Raw genomic sequence first — 19,058 nt, forward strand, 5'->3', positions numbered from 1 at the left:
GAGTCTGGATATAAAGAAAGGTATGCAAGCTAAGCCAACCTCTATAAGCCAGGTTAGGCTATGTGCACCAGTCACAAGGGCTTAGGTCTATTGCAGCGAGTAAGTCAACAAAGCCCCAGCCTTTGGCTGGGCACAGTGCAGCTCTGGAGCTCAACAACAGAAAAATGCTCATAGTCTGCCACATCCAGCATGTTTTCCCCTCCTACTAAACAGTGGCGGAGGCTTTGCTGAATTAAAGAGAACCAGGGAGGGGAAAGGGTCATGTTTATTGAAGCACACACTGGTGGTTTAGGTAGCAGCATAGGCCTCTGGGATATCCAGCCACAGACCATGACATCTGAATTAGTATTTCCCTAAAAAGCAACAGAGCTCAGCTTCCACAGAGCAGGCTGCCTAATGTTGTGCCATCTTCATTGAAAACTGAAAAACAAACTTGAAAAATAAGAGATAAGAAAAGGGAAAGCAGGACTAAGCATACACAAAAGCGCAAAGAATTCTTTAAACAAGAATCGAGGCAAATGGCAACCTTTTCCCAAGTCACTGTAACTGATTCAAGTCGGGGAGAGAAGTGCAGCCTTATGCAATGACTTGAGAATCCTGATAGACAAAGCCAACACACACAATAACTAAGTGGGCAAAGCAGTGCTTTTTACTGGGTCAGGAGCTCGGTTTGTATATACACGTTTTGAAAATTCAGAAGGATCTTTCAGGCTGCAGGAAGACATTGCGCGATACCTCCACTCCCAAATACGCCATCGTGCCAGTGTCTCATTAATGGTGCCCACATCAATCCCACACACCCAACAGGGTCATCCCTGAAACAGTGTGAGGTGCCCAAAGTATGAGGCTGTCTGCCAATTCAGATTCAGGTAAGTAGCCGTGTTGGTCTGACGCAGACGTAATAAATTAAAAAATTGTCCGGTATAACCTTAGTTGGTCTCTAAGGTACTACTGGACAATTTTTTAATTTATTTTGACTGCATCAGATCAACACGGCTACCTACCTGAATCTAGAACCATGGAAGGCACCACACTGAGTCACATGAAATGGAACTTAGTGCTAAGTTGCTCCTGGACAATTTTTTTATTGATGCCAATTCAGAGATAGAAAAGGTCACCCCAAATCTTGCATATGGCCCTCATGGTTACAGTATTGGCTGTCCCAGCCTTTCTATACGCCAGTAAACAGCGTTGAAATAAACTATTCAGACCAGGAAAAGGGGAGAGCAACAGCCTAAATGGAAAAGGCCTTTGGGATGGATAGAGCAGTTAGCATTTCCATCCACAAAAAGAAACATCATGAGCTGAAATGATCCTGCTGCACAAAAGGAGTATGAGCAGTGTATTTTCAAAAGGATTTATAGAAGTGGGGATGACATCCACATAATGACAGTACAAGATGAGAACCCATCCTGGGTGCAATGGTCTGAGTCCCTCCGAGCTGCTTCCATCAAAGTCCAAACCAGGTGGGAACGTCTGCTTGCCTGGGGTCGCCTTTCTGCCTCTGCCTCTCATCTTCCATAAATTTCTTCTGCGTATCTTCAAAAGAGCCGGGCTCAATGACTTCTTCTTTTTCTGGAAACAAGTCTGGAAACTGAAAAGTTTGTCCCGCAGCCTAAAGATAGAAAACAAATGCTTAATCTCATGTTCCGGTAGCAGCTACAACTCTTTCAACAGCTGTGGGAAGTTTCAGCTGGTCCAGAACGTTACTGCCAACCTCCAAAATAGTCAGCAGAGCTTGTAGGAAGTTAGATGCAGAATATTTTATCTTACCTTTCCTCCAAAGAGCAGAGGGTAGCATAAATCCCTCCCCCTTTTTTATTCTCACAGCAACCCTGGAAGACGGGCTGGTCACTCTGTTGGCCTAAAATCACCCAGTGTGCTTCACTGTTAAGTGAGGTTTGAACCTGTGACACCTCAGCCATAGTGCCAAATGACCACACCACACTGGCTCTCTTAGTGCCACTTACTACATAAATAACAGGCAGGCAAATATCCAGCACCGGTTCAATAATGACCCAGGTGTCCATGCAGAAAACAGTGACTTAGGAAATATGGTGCAAGGGTTTGTGGTATCATTCATGAAGCAGGTGGTCAGATCAAAAGATGCTCCTGCCTAGCCAAAAGATCAATTGCTGGAGAGAACATATTGAAAGACTGTATACATTTACAAAATTACATTTCTCGATTGTAGCAGGTGTGAGTGACAACACTGATCCAGCAGATGGTCTTGGGTTGCCTCGGAACATTCTTCAACTCATTCTTTTCTCCCAGACTAATGTATCAAGAGAAGACAAATGCACCTCCATGTGGTTAAAATTGCTGGGAGGCAAACAGCAGTTTTATGGGTACTTTCCCCCTTTAAGATATAAAAGTGGTGGAGACAGAATCACCACTGAAGTGGATCAATTAGGGAAGATTTTCAGTGATCTTCTCAACCCTAGGTCTGGTAGCATTTTGGTCCAGAAGAGAGTGTGTGTGTGTGTGTGTGTGTGTGTGTGTATCTATCTGAGAGAGAGCGTGCATTAAAGCACAGACCATGGCTATTGAGTGCCTCCATGTCTGCTGCACAACAGACCGAGGAAAATGATATGCTAGACAAAACTGTGTAACGATGGGAAATAAAAAGTGATTCTTGAAATACATGTAATTCCTGAAATGTAGGATTACATTTACAGCAATCACTCCCCATAATGAAGAGAGTCCATGCCAGCACAGAGAGCGCTGCCACAGACTCAACGTCTCCCATTTGGAAAACAATCATCAGCTGACCTTTTCGCTTTTATTTAACAGCAGGAACCTATTATTCGAGGACAGCATTCTATTCCGTTGACATTATCTCTTTATTTTTCCATAGTGTATGCAGTGTTGACAACCTCATTAAAATCAACCCTGTCAGCTTTCCATTCAATTCAAGTAGAGAACTTGGTATAATAAAACTATCAGACAATAACGTCGCATAGAAAGAGGTGTTATAAAAATATTGTCTGGGGCTATTTTGAAACTACTTTCCAAAATACCTTCACAGCTTTAGCCCACCCCTAAAGAACTTGGAAATCAACAGCATATAAGACTCAGAAGACATGAGCATTTTTGCTGCATTTCTACAAATCAAATTTTGCTTTGCAAGCTAACTGAGCTTTTGCCAATGATAGCGGTCTCATGCAATGATTTTGGATGTGTGCACAAGGGAACTAGGCAATTTTAGCTTTCTACATCTATGGCTTCTCACCCTACAGCACAGGTGATAGATCTTGGTCCCAATTTACAGAGATCCAGGCCTCAAAGCAGAAGCACTACTATGTCATTCCAAGTTCTAACATAGGTCAGACCCCTACATTTCCACCCCTGCATGCCATTGCCAAATGCAATTTCTCTGTCCTGCACCTCTAATTCTCCCTTTAGGAAAGATCCCAGAAACATTTTTGATAACTGTTCTGGAGGTCTACTGAAATCCAAGCGTGAACATTTTCCAGAAACAACACAAGAAAGAGAGAGAAAGGGCTTTTAACACCTGGGAGCATTTTGGTTGTGTGCTGTTGCTGTCCACCTTAGTTCTAAAGAAACTAGAAAAACAAAATAAAGCAACAAAAATAACTCCAGTATAGACACCACGGGCAGCACTGGAAAGTCACCAAGCAACATTAGCATGGTTGCCACCTGTCCCTTCTCCTTGCCTGCACAATGTCGTCATTGAGTGATGTTTCTACATATACCAGGGTTGGGGCTACTGCCAAGCTGAAAACTGAGAGGCCTTGTCTTATGGTAGACATGGGACCTTCTGTTCTCAAAGGGCAAGGATATGGTCTGTGGGATGAGCCAAGGTGCTAGCCCTTGAACTTTTCTTCTGCACACTCAACCCTAGTCACAGAGTGGGGAGGCTGAAAGTACGCTGCTCAGGGCAGATGTTTTCCACGAAATGCTACATCTCTTTCCCATCTTCTTCATTTGTTTCAAGTAAGAAGGCATAGAGCAATGCTCAGACGTGATAGCAGAACTAGACAATACCCTTCCAGCTATCTAGGGAAAGTGCTCCCAGTTCCCAGTTCCAAGGCTGGTCAAAATCAAATATTGAGCAGAAGTCAATCTGTTTCTGGAACCTTTTAATAAATAGAAGTCAGTGCAGACAAGTTGGCTCTTTCCACCTCTTGTTTTGCCGAGAAATGCTGATCTTGGCCAGCGGCCAGATAGGATTTGAAACAGCCAAGACATTACATTGAACTCTCAGAACTGAAAGCCTTATAAATCCTCACAATACCATGCAGTAATTTTGCACTGGTCAGATTCCGGAGTGCTGAAAGCTTTATGAAAAATAGTTACTGTGCATGTTCAGTAGCTAGTTTAACTTGACCATTTTGTAACTTCAACTATATCCAGAGGAATAACTACACACAGAGGGCTAAATATCCATACAGAAACCCTATATCTTTTGTCATAGCAAGGCCGCAAGTGTAAAAGATGGTGGTTTATTACTCACTGAAAGTCAAATCTGAACTTCTGCCACATTTACAACCATTTGTTTAGGACCCATGGACAAAATCTCTCAGCAGGGTCAATGGACATTTGCTATGGGTCTTGTTTAGGATAGGATTACAGCTATGGGAGCAATGAACCTTACGAACAAACCACTTTGCTCCAACCAGGGAAGGTCTACTAGGATCTCAAAGACCCACACCCATCAGACGGACTGCTGTGTTCTGCAGCAGCTGAAGCTTCCACAGAGCCATCCAAGGGCAGCTCCATGAATGGTCCTTTACGCAAATCTTGCCTTGAAGTTCTGAAGGCATACATGACTGTAACGGGATCCAAACCAGGGAGAAGGGAGAAGTGCCTTACTACTTCTACCAGGTGACGTTGTTGACTGCACTGTAATTTGATGAACAGTGACTCTCTGCAACAGAACCAGAGGCTGCAAAAAAAACAACAACCAAGAACACAGCTGGTATAGTTTGCACGACCCCCAAACCACATCACACGTGCCAGCCGTGAACTATTCGAAGCAACAAGCTTCAGAGTTTTTAGAAGGTTCCAAGACGATTATGCTAGCCACTAGGTCACACACCCTTCTCAAGTGATTTGGCATCAGCTAACCTGTTAAATGCACCCGCAGATCTTCCATGCCTGAACCTCACTAACAGCAGGAGGCGAGGGAAGAAGGGCAGAGAGCAGCTGAGGTTCTCCAGGCACAGAAGCAGTTTCCATTTTGATATATAACCTGGTTCTAGTTTTTGAAGCATAAAAGGCAATCATTAGTTCTGCATCATAATGAAGGCTACAAAACGTTTTCTCCTCGGGAAGAAGGGAGAGAGCACACCAAGAACAGCCTGAAACTCCTGAAGGTGATATTGACCACAAGCACTAATTTGAGGTCATTTGCAGTGGGAGACAAATACCACCTGCACTGAACTATTCACTTGCCAAGTTCGGTGTGTGTGGGGGGAAGAGTCCTCAATCTTCCAGACAACCTGGTCCTTGTGCATGCGAGTCAATTCTCTACTCTCGCCCGTACGGCTATGTGTTATATGATGTCTAACACATCAGGGTTTTCATCTTCCAACACTTGAAATGCAATGATTAATGTGTGCGTATTATATTGCATAAGTTGCCCTGGAAACTAGAAGCTGATGACTTCCAGAGTAGGGAAACGTAACTGCTGCCTTCAAGACAAAACAATATTTCTCAGATGCGTAAGAATGCCAGCAACCAAAGACAAAGAATACAGGGAAGAATAATGCTGCCACCTACTGACTCTTTCAGGAGGCAAACATGAAAACCTTCCAAAACAGATGGCTTTCTTAAAGGATTACCCGGAACGTCTAAGAAACATGAACTTGTTTGAGCCTTGGACTTGTTTACACCAATCAAGGGGTGAAGAAGGGTTTGAAGCAAAGGAAGGAGGACGGAAAAGAACCTCGGAATGACCAAGGACTCCCTTCTTGTCTGTTTCATCCAGGACTAGCTCTTCGTGAAAATGATACCACATCACGAACCAAGGCAGGAAGCTAGAACATCCTAGCTCACCTTTGCAAACAGAGCCTAGGGGAGGTAGCTGATTTATGATGGCCACCACCTCAAATGCATCCATTTGAAAAGCCGTATGCTATCCTCAAGTCATATAAATCAGGCCTTAGCAATGTTTTTCCTCCTACGTCGTTCATGAGTAATATTATTTCTAATGTAATACTGAGTTACGCACAACTAAGCAAGAAAAACGTAACAGGAGCCCTACAGGATTAGCCACTAATTAAAAACTAATGAGAAGTGGGTTTTAAAAAAATATGACTATTGGTTCAAAGACTTCCCAGTCATGAGGAACTGAAGGTGAGTCATTGTTGAGAGCAAGATTAAGGTCAACCTAGAAATTCTGCACAGATAAAGACAAACCCGTTAAGGCTGAAGAAGAGCTTCTCCATTTGTCTCTGAAAATGTTAACTAAAGGTGGCTTAAAAGAGAAAGAATGAAGAGTCATCTCACAAATCAGCAACTCATTAAGATGCAATAGTTAATTATCAGGGAGCCGAAAGATACAAAGAATGTGCAGGGCACAGAAGGAATGAAGATACACACACACCTATAGGTCTGTCTGTCTGCATCAAAAGAGCACCTGTGAAGTTCAGCAAGACTCCCTGACCTTCTCTCAAGCCTGAAAGGGGGGGCAGAAGGAGCTGATCTCCGCAGCCTCCCTGAGCTGCACAGGTCCAAAACAGCAAGACTGATCCATGAAGCCCAATGCAGCATGGCATATGAAACCCCTCCAGTTCCTGAGCTGGGAGAGGAGCAAACACAATTTTTGGCTGCACGCTGAGGATACCAAAATTTAAAAGAGAATGGCTACTAATATTGCCAGTAAGATTAAACGATTTCACTCTACAGCTGTCCTGTTCAAATGTATGTTCTTCAGCTGCTGCAAAAAAAGTGAGAATCAACTTGTGAGACTAGCAGAATGGACATGCCATTAGCATCACAGAGTCAACATTCTGAGTCCATGAACTGCTGCACTAAGAAAACAGTGAACATTGGGGATAAAAGCACTTTAAACAATTCCTCAGTCACCTTCTTGTAGCCCTCAGAACTGTAACATCCTGGCCCAGCCTCTCCCCTCAAGAATGTGAGATAAATATGTCAATAAATAAAAATTAATGAGAACCTACCCAAGTGACACTGATGCAAAACCCCCACATATACACTAAGTAAAAGAATTTAAGTCTACCCCTCTCCCCCCAAACCTTATACTCTGTACAACATTAATGTCTCACAACGAATGTAAGTGATTTGTAGAAAAGACTATGCGATCTGAAAATAGAGACAGTGCACATATTTTCCTAACCCAATAAAATCTTTAATAAATACTACTATTTAATAATACTACTATTCGTTCTTAAAAGGGAAATAAATCAAATCAAAACAGGCAACTGAAAAAAAGAGAATCTACCAAAAACTACACTGTGTAAATGAAGGAACATTATGCAGATCTGCCTAAATTGCATTAACTTTAACAATTTTTAAGATTTAGAATGTTTGGGCCCAGCCACTTGAGAAATGCATTTACTCACCAGCTGTACATAAGCAACTTTGTAATCAGGCTTCTTGATTCGTCGGTTTCTGTGATCCCTCTGCTTCATTGAACCTGTTAAGCATATGAAGGCTTCACTTCACTTTCCACAAACTAGCAATTCCTCCCTTCCCTAATAAATGTTTTTTTCAATTAGAGTCGGTTCTGATCTTTGGGGGAAATGAGTTTTGTAGTCTCACCAGCTGCACTTCCTGAGTGCCAAGGATGTAGTTTTACTGCCCATGATGCTGTTTTACACTGTAATCAGCTTTCTATTTAACTGCATGAACTGTAGGTCATAGCAACACACAAAGATAATTAATGTAAAGCATCAGTACATATTTTTAAAAAATCCACATATTATGTCATGGTACAAGAGAGAAACTTTTTACTAAACTAAGAGAAGCATCCACATTGGCACTGTTCAAGTTCCTCAGCCTGACCTGCCATCCTTAGCATTATCTATACACAGCAGAAAGTGTCATTTCTGTTTCTAAAATGATATAAGTACTTACAATTAATACAGAACCCAGAAAATATACACATTTGGAACAGTCTGAGCTAAATCTCCACACATTCATTATATTACCTCAACCCCCACCCTTCTCTCTCCTCATGCACACGTACTAGTTTCCAGTGGTTTAGGATTCTATAAGGAGGATGGAAAGTTCATAGAAATCAAACTCCCAGTGGACTGTGCTCACAGACAATAAAGCACTCAGCATGGTTAGAAAGTTCAGCGCAGTTTGTCTCATTTATTTGGCTAAGGGTGCTTTAGTGAACCTCACATTTTTGCCCTTTACTTATCCATCTCCTTTATATGTTCATTTTCTCTCTCTTATAAATTTCAAGCTTATTATCTAAAAAGATTTACTTTCCTAACCAATCTTGCAATCCTGAGTCTCTACTGCTCTCTACCAACGATAGTCTTGAAGGAAAACCATACTCCAGACTTTCTTACAAAGGGGCTGGATTGAATTTGAGGACTGCTTTTTCTTCCGTTTAGATTTCCTGCCTTTCTTCTGCCACGGAGCTCACTGCAGCAGTTGTGTGGTTCTGAAGGAGTCTCCCACCCACGTACTGGTCAGATGCAAACCTGCTCAGCTTCAGCAAGATGGTGGGCCTTCAGACCATAACATACCTAAGTCCTGGGATAGGTTGCAAAAATCAGTTTTGGACAAATGCAAACACATTTTCCATGGTGTTTCCTTGTCCAAAATTGAGTTTGGTTTATGCCTTTGAACTTTATGATGAGGGGCCTGAACACTCATTTGTTTCAGGGCCACCTTTCTCAAATTTTTAGCTTTGACCACAATCCCCCCCCCCAGGATGGCTGGATAATTAGTAAATTCTAAGGATTATATATGAATCATTAAGGATAGAGTGTAATCCACATGTGATCCTCCCAGGAATAAGAAGACAGAGATGATAACAACATCAATGCAGGAACTGTTTGAATTAGAATGAAATATAATCTTTTTGTATTGGGCATCAATAATCAATAGCGAACAACTGCCTCTCCAAATAAGAGAGAATTAATTAGGGGAGGGGAGGGAGGGAGGAACAAACAGAGCTCCAAATGCCCTCCAAATGTATGCAGAAGACTCACCGTGCTGTATCCTGGTTCTTATAGCAGCCACAGGCACTTTATATATACTTTCAAGGTAATCCTTCAATTCCACTCTTGTCATTCTGCACCAAATGCAAACAATTACAACAAAGAAAGAAACACTTCTAGCATATATATATATATTTAAATGGTAAGATAGCTACATAACAATCCATATCTTTGGGAGAAATATATTTGGCAGGGGGGTGCAGGAGATGACTTTTATTAACACAAATCAAGAGTAAAAAAAACCAAAACCTGGAGCTTAACCCAGACACAACAGAACTACTGTTGGCTGTGGGTTCTAGTCACCCAGGAGTTCAGCCTATTATGGATGGAGCTGCGTTCTTCCTGAAGCAACAGGTCTGCATTTTGGATCCAACCCTGTTCATGAATGCTCAGGTGGCAGGGGTGGGCAAGAGTGCCTTTGTCTGATATGCCAACTGGGTCTTTTCCTGGAGAAACCAACCTATGCACTTGTCACCTCCAGGCTAGTTGACTGAAATGCATTCTTTGGTTTGGTTCGTACATCAACTAAGCCTAACCATGGCTTGACATGAACACACAAATGTACAGGCTCTGTGTGAGGAGATCACGGCTGAATCGCTCTTCCAGTTATTCTGTTGCTGCGCTGAGATAAACCATGGCTTGGCTTAGCATGCTCTCCAAAGCCAGGCTCATAATTTAGCTTTCACCAGACTAATAAAGAGCTGTAATCAAGGTATGTCCATGGTTTATGGCTCATGGCTTGTCCTGGAGAGCTAAGCTGGGTTCATACAGCCAAGGCTTAGCTCAACTCAGCCAAGCCCAGAGGGAGAATTAGGGAGGAACAAAGCAGCCCCCAGGATCCCGCAAATTCACATTATGTCATAGTTTGGATTAAATGTGACATACAAACCAGATCTATGTGAGGCTGTGCTTGAAGACAGCCCAGACATTTCAACCTGTTTGGAAGGCCACCACTGGATAGTGTCCAGATCAAGTGAAGTAACAGTACCACTCTATTCTGCCTTGGTCAGTCCACACCTGGAATACTGTGTCCAATTCTGGGCACAATTTAAGAAGGATGTTGACAAGTTGGAACATGTGCAGAGGAGGGCAACCAAGATGATCAAGGGTCTGGAAACTAAGCCTTACCAGGAGCACTTGAAGGAGTTAACTATGCTGGAAAAAAGGAGACTGAGAGGAGATATGATATCTAAATATCTAAAGAGCTGTCACATGGAAGAGGGAGCATGCTTGTTTTCTCCTGCTCTGGAGGGTAGGACTCAAGGCAATGGATTCAAGTTACAAGAAAGGAAATTCCGACTAAACACTCAGAAAAACTTTCTGGCATTAAGAGCTGTTCAGCAGTGGAACAGACTCCCACAAGAGGTGGTGGCCTCTCCTTCCTTGGAGGTTTCTAAGCAGAAGTTGGGTGGCCATCTGTCATGGACACTTCAACTGAGTACCCTGCATTGCAGGGGTTGGACTAGATGACCCTTGGATCCCTTCTATGATTCTAAGCCTTGTCTTTGTCCTTTGGGCCCAGAATACTTGCAACATTCTGGGGAGATGCCTTCTTGAAGTGTTTCATTTTAACCCGATAAGCAGACACTCCTTTCCTTGTATGTACTTACTCCATAGGGATGCGGAACTGCACAGTGTCTTCTGGCTGTGGAACACCAGGCCTCACCATTGTCAAGAAGTAATCTGTCCGGAAAACCCTTGTTTGAGGATTTCCATACTGGTACAGGGGATATCTATAGACGGAAGTAATAAATAATTCCATGGAGGGACTGGAATTCTCATACAAATTATTTCAAGTACATTTATTACCAGGAAGTGGGAATCATAAACTCGCCATCAAGCTATAAATAAAAAGAACAAATCTGCTATGAAGCCTTCGTTTTAAAGAACAAGCTGCTTCTTTTTCCTTATACATCTATCTCTTAAGGAAAGGTGATCTAAATGAATTTATTCTATTCCAAGTAACTCCAACTAAACAAAGACGATACACAACAAAAAGCCCGCATTTGCTTAATTTTAATCATATAACTGGATTTTCTATTTGATGACCTCCAAACAGTAGAGCATAGTGACAGAAATAGGGATATATTCCTTGAGCAACTCCCATCAGCGTGGCCAGGTATGGCAGGAGTTCCTAGAACTGTAGAGTTGGAAGGGACCCAAAGGGTCATCTAGTCCAACCCCCTGCAATGCAGTATTTATTGCTGGCCAATGGCGTCTGGAGGGCACCATACATGGCTAAACTGCCCGTGGCGCGAGGAAGCCGCCTCCCTCTGCCTCCCTCTGCCTGCCCCGCTTCGCCCTCCGTGGCGTTTATGAAGGAGCCGCGCTTGGGATTCGAACCGGGGATCCCCCCGCCCGCCGGAGGTCAGCGGGGGCAGAGCCTTCCGGGCTGCGCCACCACGGCCGCGAGGTCCTCGCTAAGCCCGGCAGCCCTTTCAAAAGAAGCGGGAGCCGCCGCCAGAGTCGCACCCGGCTCCCTCGCGCTACCGGCCACTTACAGAATTCGCCTGGCCATGATTCCCGATCTCCTCCTCCGACGCTCTCGTCACCCCCGGAAGGGGCGGACACATCCTGCTGCGAGAGGGAGAGCGCATAGACGTAGGAACTATCAGAGCGGCGATGGTGGCTGTTGTCTGGGGTGAATGTTGGCTCCTTTAGCCCCCTTTGTTCCCCTCCCCCTGCTGCAGGCGCGAGGGTTTCCAGGGTCAGTTCCTTCGTGCTCGGACATCCCTCCGGCTGCAGCAAAAGCCAGCCTGGTTCAGATCCCTTTTCGGCCTTGGACTCTGTTCCTATGGGGTTACCCCGGAGCAGGCACGTACGAGTATTCGTATTGGGCTGCACTACCAGCCCCAAACCAATGCTCAACCGCATGCAGCTGCATTGCGTTTGGGATATCTAAAAACTATTGGGAGAGACGCGCTGCCTCATTTCAGTCACGTTAAAATACTGGGGGAGTTCCTGTCATTTTCTGCAAGCAGAGCCCACTTCTCAGAAGGGACCCGGAAGTTTGATTGCTTATGGGCGTCGAAATTCAAATCTGCGGATACGAGCAGCTCATCTTTGCTCTCGTTCCCTGATAGCCTCAGTGTAACGACAGGAACGCTCCTCATTCAAAGAAACCGCACACGGGACCATAGAGATTTGGAAGTGGAGGGGGTCCTACATATTGTATTGCGCGTACGGCTGCATTCAACTGGAATGCGAAAATGAACGTTGCGTGTCACGTAGATCATTTTCTATCTCTATGGGCTCCCTCCGATTAAGCCCCTTTTTCTATGCGCGGAGGATTTACGTAAATTAGAAAGTCACTCTATCGCCCCCTGCAGGGCACATAGGCTCTCTGCACCCGTTTGACGCGGCGACCCTTGCTTGTTCCACAGAGCTACGGAAAGGAAGAAGGTGAAGGGTGACCTTTTGTGCGTCTGCAGCTGGAATTGGTCCGCTTTGGGGTTCATTTGAGAGAAGTGATGCTGACCTACTTCGCAGGTTCCTTATTAGCCCCCTTGAGATACTGCATGATAAGTGGATCCAAGATGGTGACAGGTGGGAGAGGATTGTAAATATGCCAGAGTCAGTGGGACCCCCCTGTTCCTTATAGGCACATGAGACAGGCAGAGCATCTCCATCATGGTTCATAGCCATTGTCCTCTGTGAGTTTGAGAAGTCCTCTTTTAAAGCCACCCAAGTTGGTAGCGGTCCCTGCCTCCTGTGGCAATGAGTTCCATATTTTATTTATGTGCTCTGTGAAGAGGAACTTTGCCTTAGGTGTCCTGAACCTTCCAACATTCAGCTTTGTTTAGAGAACACTCTGCAGCTGAAGCAATCAGCTGAGAGTATTCCTATTCACAAGCTCAGTTTATGGACACGGCAAGGCAGTGAAGCTTGCGGACAATTTAGTCGGAACTCCCCTATCTCAACCTGTTCTTGTGGCTATTTGGAAAATCTGTGGATTCAGCAAATAGTGATGTCTCCAAGCTATTTAGAAAGGGAAAAAAGCTCTCTTGATTCCTCGCTATGATCAAGCAGAATAGCCAGCCTTTATTTGTTTATTTAGCAGAGCCAAACCTGAATTGTGTTTTCATTGCCATTCCCAAAGATCCTTGACAATTTGCTTTGCATGTTGAACTTTAAAGGCCAGAGCTCCCTCACCCTATGGCCACATTCTGGAAAAGGACTTGTCCATATGGTTTTCATTCAAATCTTGCAGGTCAGGAGAGTGCAGAGCCCAACTTGTCTCGGGTGGTCGTCTTATTGCACAGCATTTGTGTGGTGCTGCAGCCTGGAGGAAATTCCTGTTTTCCAGGTGTGCAAAACAGCTAGTTAAGGCATACCAATGGGGTCCTGCTGGCTGAATCCAATGCTGTGTAGTTCTTGTCTGTGAATATGACTGAGGGTGTTGAAAAAGGAATGAGATTTTTTGTGGTGCTTTCCAGCCAGCCACTTCTGCTTTATATTTTGGAACATTGTTTGTTTGTAATACTTTTGGACACCTCTTACGATATTCTAAATTTTTGCCTGATGGTTTGAGATTTCAAGGACCAGTTTTCGTCTATGTTTGGATACAACTGGGCACTACTTTGAGTCAAAATGGCAGACTGAACTTTTCAAAATTGCACTGAATTGAATCACAGATTTCAAAATTCACTGGTTCCCCTCCGCCCTTGTCTCTTAGAATTCCTAAGCCTCACTAGATATGAGGCTGCTAGTAAACAAATAATTATCTTTCCTTTGTTGGCAAGGGGGTAAAGTGAAAGAAGCAGTGTACGGGATAGCAAATCATGTTAAGAGGAGCTGCAACCCTCAGCATACCTCTCTCCATTTCTTCTACAGCAAGGGTGGAAGATCCTATGGCCCTTCAGATTTTATTGGTCATGAGCTCCCATGAGACATGGGGATCATTCACACATCTGCTTGTCACATGATTTCTAGGCAGGTCCATCTTTTGGCCCACCGTTTTCCCTAGGAAAACCCCCTGCTTACGGCTGAATCGAGGGGTGGAGGTGGATATCAGTCAGGTTTTCTGCAGAGTGACGTTTGTTCCAATTCAGCTGTAAATGTGCAGTTTCCTGGACAAAAGAAAAACATTTTGGATCCTTGCCTATAAATCACAGGAAAAATGGAAATATGGGTGAGCCCTCAAGCCAGCATGTCCGGTGACCAGAAATGGTGGGAGTTGGAGTCCAGCAACATCTGAAAGGCCACAGGCTCCCCATCCCTGTCCTAGAGGCTCAATGAAACAAAGTTAACAGATTTAAGAAGAGTAGTCATAGTGGAAAGCTAAGAAAACTCAGTGGAGTTACCTCTAAGTAAATATGCATAGGATTCAAGTATGACTTATACTGTGATACCTCCAGATGTTCGACTGCAACTTCCATCATCCCTAGCCTCACTTGTTGAGCCTGGCAGTGTTGTGAAGTCCAGAAACATCTGGAAGGCCTCAGGTTCCCCACTGCTGTGGTAGCCTTTGCTGGGTGTAAACTGGCACACATTTCATGGTCTGTGGCTAAATTCTACCAACCCTCTGGGCCAATAAACATTCTGGTCTCAGGAGCGGGGGGAGGGATGCATTCTAAGACAATCACAGAATAGAAGTAAATGAAGACGCTAGTCAGGAGTGTATGGCTGAAGTACATTATCGGTCACACTTTATTTACAAAACCAAGTGATTCATACACTGCAATCTACTGGGCAGTCAGTGTAGGGCTGGGATTGGGAAAATAAAAGGACACACACAGCAGGTCGTAGGAGGTGTCAGCAGGGAGTCATCTCCGTTCCAGGGCGCTGGCTCTGGAAGATGTGGGAGCCCTTGAAATAAGCAGTAGGCAATCCAGGCTGATGTTGCAACTATGGTTTTGCTCAGGCGAGGGAACGGAATTTGTGTTTAAAGAGGAAAGGGGAGGCCAGCGATCTTTAGCCATGCCACCGCTGAAGATTCTGCCTGCAGGCACCTTCCAGAACATTACTTCCAGCGCCCTCCAACTTTGCCCTTGGCTCCGGCCTTCTTGCTGCTGTAATACAGATACGAGAAAAACACGTCAGCGCGCCAGTCCCAGACACATCCTTTACCAACCCTTCGGTGGGTGAGTCACTCAACATTTCTCGTCACCAGAACAGGCCAGCTCCGATGTCACTTTAACTGGGTGCATCAGCATTAAAGTGCATGAAACAAGGAGTGGCCAGCTGACCATCTATGGGTATGAGCTGGCCTCAGAAGCAAATTTACCTCACCCCATGTGGTAAAAAAAAGTGACAACAGGCCCCCAGTTTCAGATTTTCCAGAAATGAAAATTGCATTACACCTCTCTGGATTTCATACATTGCTAAGCACATGTAGCCCACAGCTGTAAAGCCCTTTTAGCTAGGTAGTGCCAGTTTTATTATGTAGCCAGGGGACTTATGAAAGGGCAATGCTGACAGTCAAATACACTTCCAGCTCCTGGACCACTGTGTCGCAAAAAAGTGGTCCCCGGGAATGCAGAAGTTACCCATTCTTGACTTAAACCATTAATGATAGCAATGTGCAGAAATGGATTGAAACGGTGCATCATGCTTACTACTTATTTGATGAACCATGGCTGTTCACAAAAATACTTTTTCTTCAGAATTGCATAAATGCCTTTAATCTTTACTGGAACTATTCACCTATTCTCTCTCCACCCCCACCCACCCCAGGATCCAGGAAACAAGGAGATAGTCCCGGAGTTCTCCTGTGGTGGTTCAAATGATTTCCAAATTCCTTTATTTTGCAAGCAGATAAAACAGCACCCAAACCATGCACAGCACTTACCTTTCTGCCATGAGCTAGGTCTAGTTCCAGGTGAGTGAGTTAGTCTAGTGTTAGAGTCTCCGCACTGTGGCAACAGCAGATCCCTCTTGCAATGCTTGTTCATTGCTTACTCCTGACCTCCCCATGCACATCCTGATAAGGCTCCTTCCTGAAATTACTGGACAGTTTGCACACTATTTATAGCTGGATGGTACTGCAAGTTGCCCAGCAAACTATCCTGGATTAGCAGCCTGGGACTGCCTGGAATAAAGGTTCCTTAGGAAAACTCCAGTACTGACTCATCCATGGAAGGTATTCATATGCAACAGCAACAAGGAGTATCTTCTGAATGCTTACATGGCTGCTACCAAGACCAGTGGATTTGTTCAGCAGTAGGTTCACCTATGGGAGGATCTGCCACAGTGACATACATGCATATACACACAGAGAAGACAGAGTGCATACTTTACCTGTCAGTTAATGCAGGTGGACACTCTATTCTGAAATTAAACCTTATACATGAGAGACAAGGGGCTGCCAAGTGCTTTCTCAGACAATAGAGACTGGCATCCTATCGCTGACATCTCCACCTGCACTGCCCATATAGCAAACATGGATTATGAGGATGATGGCACTGCATTGTTGCAGCAGGTCTTGTTAGGAGTGCTGCTTTGCAAAAGCTTCAGACCAGCTCAAGAACTTCTGGATCCATCTCAATGCCTGTTCTGTTGCCATTGTTATCACTGGGTCCCAATTTATACTGAAATACAGCATGAAGCCCTGAGCACTTTGCTTCAGAGTTTTCAAATATTCCTTTTTATTTTTTTAAAAAAAGTGTTCTGATTTAACAATAAAGAGCCACTTCTTACTTTAGAATGCCACACCTTCCAAAGCAAATTATTTTCAAGTTCAATTCATCTTTGAAATCTGGACCACAAGTCCGCTCAAATGGAATATGCTGCTGATACTTTTATTACCTTGTCTGAAATTGACATTGTTTATTCATTAATATGAGATGCTTCAGCATGAGGCATGTGGCACCAGCACTTAATACTTGTTTTTTTATCATTTGGAATGACACAGATTGACTTCAGACAAACAAAAATCTGTACTTAATTCCATTCTGCATAAGGAGACATGCCGTTTTGGCTATTTTCCTTTCCTCAGTGTATACTGAGCTTAATGGACCAATGGCCTGAATCTATGTAAGGCCGCTTCCTATCTTCATCCTGTGTTCCAGTATAGACTTGTGTACGAAGAACAAGCAAGCACAGAGTTGCTCCTTTCTTCCTCTCTTCCCCCAACTACCCATTCCCAATCTTTGACAACTTCCCCTCCCAGTGGCCTTCATCTCTGATGCATTCGGTTTCCTAGTGGACACATGCAACAAAGAAGACACGGAACAAAACAAGCAGGAAGGGATTTGAATTAGGTAGGAGGAAGGGGAATTTTTAAAGGGTCAGGTGACCAGTTCAAAAGAACCCGTTGGTGGCCCATGGTGTCCATGTGGTACCGGCAAACGTGGATGAGATTAGTGTTATTACATCCTGTTTCTTGCAGTATCAGAAAGCACAAAGGAACTGCAGCACAGCCCCAGGTGAGTTTTGCTGAGATTGCGGGGAAAGGGGTGGGTTCTTTCGCATGGTAAGATTCACTTCAGTTTCGCCAATCTTTACTATGGGGAAGGGAGAGGGGTTGAATTTGTCATTCCTGCTTCTCCCCCTCTCCCCAATCCCCCTCGCAGCAGAAAAGAAGGGCAGCAAGACTGAAGTGACAGCTGACAAGCGTTGAGAGCGGATTTTTCTGTACTTTGGGCTGGGAGAGGGAGACAAGGAGGTTACTCACTGCTTCTGGGCCTGATCAATCCGGTTCCTGAGGGTGGTGATCTGCAAACAACATACGTGACGAGGTTTTTAAAAGTGATCTCGCTTCCCATAGTGGAGGGAAGGTGGGTGGTTGTTACCTGGCAGCAGGGCTGCTGCATGTAGATAGGGTGGGATCCTAAAGTCTTCCCTTTGGGATGAAAAGCTGAGAGACAAAGACATTGCTAACCGGCAGTAAACTTACCAGAAAAGTTGTTAAATGTTTATAACGGCACCCCAGTGAGCAAGAAATGCTGTTAAAGTGTTTATCCAGGTTTATTTCAAGGAACCTGTTTACATTATGGCTAGTCAAATCGTGGCAAGAAAACAGGAACAGGAAAATCAAAAATGACCTTTCTTGGGAACTCTGGAGAGTTTGAAAGCTTTTGTTTTAATACAGGCATTATGATGCTGTTCCTGAAGTGAGCTGCCTATGTATGCGTTATGTCATCCCCTTTTCCCCTGCCCATCTTCACAGCTCAGTTGCAGCCTCCTCCCCAGCCCATAAACGTTGCTGGAGATTTACCAGCCAGTTAGCAAACATTGATTTGGAACACAGAGAATGACCTGTGTTGAAGAGGAGCTGGAAATGGACAGGCTCCAAAGCTGGAAGTTTAACCAGTTCAGTTTGCTCAGCTTAACTCTGACGCTTCTCCTGGGAGCTGCCACATTGGAAGCACAAAGCCAACATCAGCCTCCACCCTACAGGACTCAAAAGAACCTTTAAAAGGAGGAAGGAGAAACTACGGTGTTCCCATAAGCTTATGGCAATGGAAGTTTTCCTATGCATAAATGAAATGATAAAAACTGCCATTGTCACTTGTAGGGAGCCACCTGCTACATAACCAAGACTGTGACATCCCCTTCATGTTACCACAGCAGCAGCACCACTGCTTCCACATGGTAAGAAAGGCAATGGCTGGGACATATCATGGAACATATGATTGGCTCCAAACATTGCTGTGCTACAACATGGAAAGAAGCCAATGCACAGAAAAAGGCTATTATGCTCCTCTGCCACATGTGAGGGTGTCCCACAGAAATGTACACACACAAATCTGAGTCCTGTGCATCCAAACCAGATGCACCACTTGTTGTCAAGTAATCCACTTGATGCTATGCTCCACATTGTTAGCCAAAGTAAGAGCTCCCAAAGGGTAAAGGAAGGAAATATCAGAAGTAGGCATAAACCACAGACATTTGAAATCAGTTCCCAGGCTCTGATAATTTCTGTGGTTGTCTCATTTTTTATTGGAG

The 19,058-nt window shown here is 44.3% G+C and overlaps 2 protein-coding genes across 33 annotated transcripts in view; both read right to left on the reverse strand.

Annotated features, from left to right (window-relative positions):
• Window positions 1-247: 247 nt before the first annotated feature.
• Window positions 248-11,777, reverse strand: MRPL23 (mitochondrial ribosomal protein L23). Its single transcript, XM_079971465.1, has 5 exons — window positions 11,672-11,777; window positions 10,781-10,903; window positions 9,162-9,244; window positions 7,554-7,627; window positions 248-1,615 (listed from the first exon to the last, which is right to left on the reverse strand). Exons 1-5 carry the CDS (start codon window positions 11,686-11,688, stop codon window positions 1,451-1,453), a joined length of 462 nt encoding a protein of 153 aa, XP_079827591.1. The 5' UTR covers window positions 11,689-11,777; the 3' UTR covers window positions 248-1,450.
• Window positions 11,778-14,790: 3,013 nt separating this feature from the next.
• TNNT3 (troponin T3, fast skeletal type) overlaps window positions 14,791-19,058 on the reverse strand; it is a 42,598-nt gene continuing 38,330 nt past the window's right edge. For 31 of the 32 annotated variants that reach the window (XM_079987657.1, XM_079987660.1, XM_079987684.1 and 28 more), the window contains 2 exons: window positions 17,785-17,825; window positions 14,791-15,181 (listed from right to left, as the gene is read on the reverse strand). In XM_079987657.1, the coding sequence (XP_079843783.1) occupies window positions 15,084-15,181; window positions 17,785-17,825 (139 nt within the window). In that variant the 3' untranslated portion in view covers window positions 14,791-15,083. The remainder of the gene's footprint in view (window positions 15,182-17,784; window positions 17,826-19,058) is intronic. The other variant, XM_079987678.1, reaches the window with a different exon arrangement.

This window comes from Podarcis cretensis (genome assembly GCF_951804945.1).
Source record: "Podarcis cretensis genome assembly, chromosome: 1".
NCBI classification, from domain to species: domain Eukaryota; kingdom Metazoa; phylum Chordata; class Lepidosauria; order Squamata; family Lacertidae; genus Podarcis; species Podarcis cretensis.

Coding starts and splice junctions, on each gene's coding strand:
- MRPL23 (XM_079971465.1), bottom strand. Junction 9,245..10,780: donor CAGTTCCGCATCCCTATGGA/GTAAGTACATAC, acceptor CATTTGGTGCAG/AATGACAAGAGTGGAATTGA. Junction 7,628..9,161: donor AAGAACCAGGATACAGCACG/GTGAGTCTTCTG, acceptor TATGCTTAACAG/GTTCAATGAAGCAGAGGGAT.